Here is a 6,789-nt window from a genome sequence, read left to right as displayed (position 1 = left end):
AGGGGTGGGAAGGGCCCTCAGAGATCTTTTAATATTATTGTTAGGGCAGAATTATGTTTCGCAACATTTATGCATTCATTCTAATTATATTCTTTTACAACAAGAATTTTATGGACATTACGAACATGCAACACAAAAATGTATTTAATGCCAGTTTTTTTGTGCGCCCCCCCCCCGGGCCCTGCATACATAGTACCCTTTACCCTCCTAGTCCAACGCCCCTGTCCGTGACATATACATATTATACAATTTAGTTTTATTGTTTTGTATTTGTTTTAAACCTTTCGCTATGACTCAAACCTTCAGGGTTTACAAACGTGTACAAACGTCTTTCGAAAACTCACATGACTCTGAGCCGTCACTTCAGGTCATTTCTAAAAGCTGTCGTACAATGTTCTGCCACTAAGCTACCAGGGATATTTTTAGTTCAAAGTCAAAATATTCCTGGTAATGTGAAATTATATATATTTTTCAAGTGATAAATTGTGCTTGTTAATTAAGGGCCATGTATCTAACACATTATAAAATCATCATAAAAATTCTATAATAAACTTTGTCCAACAGGTTTCTGTTGTATTGTCTCAGACTGCATTTTACCAAATACACCATGATATACAACAAAGCAATGTTAAATGCAAGGAGATATTTCTATAATCTTTATATTTTGAAACATTTTCAAAGTCTTTATGACAATTTTAAAATAAATGCTTCTGCCCCATCTTGTTGCATCATGTGCTTAGGATCAAAAGTAAAAGGAAGAGAAATGAAGAGAAATGTGTCCTATGAACATAATTATGCTTCCTTTCCTTCACCATCAGCTTCAGCCACATCAAAGAACAGAAATACAGTGAAACAGAGTCAAGAAATGTTTTCTTTATTTTATCCCATTACATAAATGTCCATTTGGTTACAAATGCAAAAAAATAAAAAAAATAAATAAAAAGCATAAAAAATGTACACACAAATTAATAAAATGAATTTAATTATGGACAGAAATCAGTGACTTCTTGTCTCTCAGACTGTTGACAGGAAGCTGTAACTGGTTAAGAGACTTTTGATCCTTTTTTCCTTAGGATCCAGGCAGTTGATGATAAATGACTTTACACCAAGCCACCCCATCCCCCAGACCTGTAGTCCAGTCAATTACTTGAGGACCCAAATTTGACTTCCTAAAAAAAATAATAATAATAATAAGCATTTGAAATTCAAATATCTCAACGCCTCATTTTGACTGATAACAATCTGCAATGAAAGGACTTCAGAAAAATTGCATAATTTCAATGGGAAGGTTAGGACTCCACCTACAGGGAGCACTGCAAAATGCTACTTTTTGCTAAAGCGAACATTGTATTTGAGACTTTGTGATCTGTGTCCTTAACTTCACAAGCTAGTGTGTGCATGGTATCATTCCATTTGCAAGCCCAATACTATGACACAATGTGGGAAAATGAAACCACTAACAGTAAAGGTTGTGCTCAAGATGGTCAAAACATAAAATACTGTGTGTCTGCATTTCTTAACGTGTGCCCATCAGAACCTGGGGAGGGGGGATAAAAATAAAACAAATTTAGGATTTTTTAAAAATATTATTTATAATCTACTCATTGTACTCAATGGCCTTCGACCAAAATAGGTTTTCAAGCAAACGTGAGGGGCTCTTTCATAGAAATCCACTAGAATCTTAAAAAATATTAAGAAATAAAAAGAATAAAAACATTAATTAATTTATCTGTCAAGTTATGGCTTTTCACTTAAAATCTTTATCAAAATGTAATGATAGCTGAATAAATAAGAAGACCATACAAAGTCAGCCTTCAGATTACTGTAAACTTAACCAATAAATAAATAAATAAATAAAAACTATACTGCATGCAAAATAAAAAAGGGGAAAACCCTACAACGAAACCAAATTAAATATTCAACAATAAGGATATCTCAAGGAATTAAAAATGAATTAAAAATTGATGCTCATTTAGCTCAGAACCAAGTAATAAATCACAATATGATCTACTGTTGATGGCTTTGTTTGAAAAGAAAATTACTTCATCTTTACTTTTAGATTATTTGTCCCATTTCAAACAGTTTTGCATTTATTTATTTTGTCAGTCATCTACTACCAGCTGTTGTCAAGTTGTCAACCCAATGAACTTCAGATCCGGAGGGAAATTACAGTGTTAATCTGTAGAGGTGAGAGTGGTCTTTGTTAACCGTCATTGTTCTTCTGTAGCCTGGAACCAAGTGGACACTTACTGTGGAAGGATGTAATGTTTGTGTGACTAGACCTGTGTTTGCCTGCTCATATCTCTGGTTGTCCCTGATGAACAGGAGCTTCCTGGTCCAGCTTTTCTATTTCCACTGGAGGGTCTATATGTTTCTGTCCATACTGTTCATCTATCTGCTCTACAGCTTCATCTTCTTCTGCCTTTGCTTGTTGCTCAAGATGTTCTTCCTCTTGATGCTGGGTCTGTTGTTGTTCACGCTCCTCTTTCCCTACTCCTCCCTGCTCGTCTGTCTCGGGGTTTGATTGCTTCTCCTCCACTGCCACCTTTTGGTCTTGATGAGGAGCACTGTTGCTGCTGGAGCCCTGTGTGGTACAAAGAGGACATAATGTGACTGCAGTCAAACAATTTTGAAGGTATATGGGCTGAGTAAGATCAAGTATAATGCTAATGATAAGCCTAAAGGTTTCTTGGATTTAAAAATCAAACTACTTATTCTAACACAATGATTTTAAAAGTATTATTCTTTTAGCCAGTAGACAATGTTACAAACTGAATACGCATGGTCAGCAGTGTGGAACTATCGTGTGAATAAGCGTGAAGTCCCAATTCCGCTATTAGTTTGAGGGGCAAAACATTAAGCATTTGGCAGCACGGATGTTTAGTGGTTAGCACTGTTGCCTCACAGAAAGACCTGTGGCCCTTTCTGTGTGGAGTTTGCATGTTCTCCCTGTGTTTGCGTCAGCTTCCTCCCACATCTAAAGACATGCAGGTTAAGTGAACTGGAAACTTTATAATTGTCCAGGTCTACCTTGTAAAAGAAATCTTAATCTCAATGGGGCTAACCTGGTTAAATAAAGGTTAAATTTAAATTGCATATTCCATCCAAAACATGTCAGAGGAGCGGCTCTATGGGAAGCAGGCTCAGTAGGACCTGAAGCCCTCCAAATCCAAGACTGACAGCCCCTCTGATACGGATACTTTGGTTCATGATAAATTCAGGAGGTGTCTGCTGACAGAGCCACTGGAGAGAGACAACAGCAAGCCGAGGAACCCAAAGACCTCAAACCGCAGGGACAAAGTCCACAAGGTGAGGCCAGTTTCAGCTGCATCACTGCTTACAGTGTGCTGTTTACCTTTTCTAAATGCCTGAAAAAATTGGTGTTGTCTTTTCATGACGATTGTAGTAGTATACATGAATGTTTTTGATGAATTAATGGAATGTTGCGTTTTTAAGCAGCAGAATTGCTTCAACTGCTTGAAGGGAGAAAGAGTTTCCTGACTTTTGCTAAGTGGTGTGCTCAGTTTGGAGGACTTGGCACCAAACACAGCCATGTGAGAGCTGTTTGGGGACATTCCCTGAAGTGTGTCAAGTTTTAGGTCACAAAATGGACACAAAATGGTGCCAAACTCTGACAGGTGTAAGGGCCCACTCATGATGTGGATGAAGTTGCCTGGCATAGCAGATTCTCAAAAATCTCACTAAAATGCCAGAGAAGGCTCACTCCATATGGTTCAAATTTTCTGTCTTCAATGGCGACATTATACTGGTGGAGCTTGACGGTTGGTGAAGGGCCACTGACTTACTCTAGGATGCAGTCCAGTGTTTACCATCAGAAGATGGATGCATTGGTAGCACACTCCAGGGAGCAGTACCATAGCTTGGCGGAGCTGATCGTTGACTCAATGTTTGTGACGTAGCGTAGCCTATATAAACTCTATTAACTCTGTGATTGTGTCACTTGCTATCGGTGCGTCATTGAGACAAGTTCTATATATTCTTTCTCATTCATTCATTCATCTTCTACCGCTTAGTCCAATTAAGGGTCGCGAGGGGCTGGAGCCTATGCTGGAGCCCAGCAGTCATAGAGCGCGAGGCGGGGTACACCCAGGACAGGACGCCAGTCTGTCGCAGGGCCACAAATAGACAAACAAACACAGACACACCCACACACACACCTACGGACAATTTTAAAGATTCCAATCCACCTAACCTGCATGTCTTTGGATGTGGGAGGAAACCCGGAGCACCCGGAGGAAACCCACGCAAACACAGGGAGAACATGCAAACTCCACACAGAAAGGCCATGGGAATTGAACCCATGACCTTCTCGCTGTGAGGCAACAGTGCTAACCACTAAGCCACCGTGCTGCCCTATATTCTTTCTCATTTCTGAATATTTCTATATATTCAGCAGCACGAAATATACATTAATCTATTGGTTAGTAATATTGTGACAAAAAGTGCCTCATTTTCGTCATGGCAGCACGAATTTATCCTAATTCATTCCATGATGGCGGCACGAAATTAAAAGTGAAGCGGGGGGGGGGGGGGGGGGGGGGTCGGGTGGTTATGGTTAGGGTGGGGGGAAAGAGTAAGATTAGGTTATGGTTAAGGTTAGGGTCGGGGGTAGGAGTAGGTTTAGGAATAGTGAGTTTTAAAAAAAGTCATGAAAATTTACTCATTTCGTCACAGGAACACGAAAAAAAAAAACGTGAGACTGGGCTGTGCAAAACATGCAACAGATAAATACTAAAATGTATGATTTTGACTTTTAAGTTTTATCCACTATGCCACCAAAAAAAAAAAAAAAGTTAGTGGACTGAAAGTTAAAGGAGCTAAATTTAGCGGAAGCTAAGTGATGCACTGATGGTTTTCAAAATTATCTGAAAAGCTAATCCGCTAACAAAAAAGTCAACTTCTCTAATTAGCGGTTAGCGGATTAGCGGAACTGTGCCCACCTCTGCTTGCAGGTGCTGTAATTTTTCAGACTTCATCACTTTTTTCTGATGTCACGAATAGTAAAACAAACTTTAAAAATTTTTTTTTTCAGTTGATCATGACCGAGAGCTAGGAAAAAAAAGTTTATCATCTCCACCTGCATGCCCAAATCACCTGCATTATTCAGTAATTTTTTTATAATCACCATTCTGTGTTCTGAACTGTGCCAGTATCATCACTGTTGTCAGACTGAAGGTTTTCCTCCAAGGTTTCATTGTCGTCTAAATAAGGCTCGAAAGTATAAGGCCGTGCCCCCCACAGCTTCTTCAGAATAACCTTCAGACTGGACTTAAAAAAAAGCTACACACAAGACAAAAAAAATCATCTGAAAGCAGCTCGACCTCCGCTGTGTTTGCACTTTATTTGGGCTTGAATCAGCAGGTCCGTTCTCCTGATGATGTAGCAACAATTTGACCGCAGCTGAGGGCTGAAACAGCACGCAGGCTTCAGACAGCTGTTGTTTATGCTTTACCTGCACACTTGTCATCAACTTTATTGTTCAGGATTTTTTTAAAATATCAACATTTCATCATTTCTTGTGATTATTTGTGCATATTTTTTTGGTGTCACCTACACTTTAAGGGGAGGGTCAGCAGTGAGTTTTTTATGAGAGTTTTGTGACATACGAGGTCTGTGATAAAAAAAAGCGGTCCTTTTTATTTTTTTCAAAAAATAAATGGATTTGATTCATATGTTTTTTACGTCAGACAAGCTTGAACCCTCGTGCGCATGCGTGAGTTTTGTCATGCCTGTCGGTGACGTCATTCACCTGTGGGCAGGCTTTGAGTGAGGTGTGGACTCCCCCTCCCATCGGAATGTCTTTGTCTGAGAAGCTGCAGGGAGACGGCGCGCGTTGCTTTAGCAAATTTTTTCAGGACCAGTGAGGGATATCCGTGTGGACACTATTTGAGAAATTCAGCTGGTTTTCGGTGTAAAGTTTAACGGCTGATGAGAGATTGTGGAGTTTCTTTCGCTTTAAGCACAGCCCACAAAGCGGATCGGCGCAGTGCGGTCGGAGGTGGCGCCGTCTGGCTGTTTCGAGCTGAAAACATCCTAATTTAAAGCTCTGTTCACCCAGGACGTCGTCAGAGAACAAAGAAGTTTCAGAAGAAGCCGGCATCAGGAGTTTACCCGGACATTCCACTGTTAAAGGAGATTTTGTAATGAAAGAACGTGCGGACGAATTTGCCGAGTCGGATCCGTGACGACGTGGCAAATCCGTCTGCGCCGCGACATGAAAAACACCTCCGTGTTGAAAACCATTTGTAAAATTCAGGCGGCTTTTGATGGCTTTCAACAAGTGAGTATCTGAGAAATTGTTTAACAGCTTGGGCATGTTCCAACTTGTCCGTGAAGGTTTCCAACGGAGGTGTTTTTCCTGTGGCGACCCCCCGCGGTCGGGTCCGGCCCGACATGCGAATCTACCCGCACGTTCTTTCATTACAAAATCTCCTTTAACAGTGGAATGTCTGGATAAACTCCTGATCCCGAATTCTTCTGAAAGTTCTCTGTTATCTCACGACATCTTGGGTCCACAGAGCCTGAAATTAGGACGTTTTCAGCTTGAAACAGCGAGACGCCGCCGCCTCGGAGCGCAGATCGCCGTCAGGCGCCGTGGGCTGTCCTTACAGCGACAGTAAAACTCCAAAATCTCTCATCACATTTTCACCGAAAACCAGCTGAATTTATCAAATGGTGTCCACTCAGTTGTGCCTTACAGGTTTTGAAAAAATTTTGATCAAACAAAGCAGCAGTCTCTGAGCCATTCCTAAACAATGAAAAAATCGA

General features: G+C 40.5%; 1 protein-coding gene across 1 annotated transcript in view; it reads right to left on the bottom strand.

The window, feature by feature from the left end:
* Positions 1-2,063: 2,063 nt before the first annotated feature.
* cgref1 (cell growth regulator with EF-hand domain 1) overlaps positions 2,064-6,789 on the bottom strand; it is a 31,959-nt gene continuing 27,233 nt past the window's right edge. Inside the window, exon 7 of the mRNA XM_034187731.1 lies at positions 2,064-2,584. Within this exon, the coding sequence (XP_034043622.1) occupies positions 2,297-2,584 (288 nt within the window). The 3' untranslated portion in view covers positions 2,064-2,296. The remainder of the gene's footprint in view (positions 2,585-6,789) is intronic.

This window comes from Thalassophryne amazonica, chromosome 2 (assembly GCF_902500255.1).
Source record: "Thalassophryne amazonica chromosome 2, fThaAma1.1, whole genome shotgun sequence".
Lineage (NCBI taxonomy): Eukaryota > Metazoa > Chordata > Actinopteri > Batrachoidiformes > Batrachoididae > Thalassophryne > Thalassophryne amazonica.
Note: the sequence above shows the minus strand (reverse complement) of the source record. Positions and strands in the feature narration are given on the sequence as shown.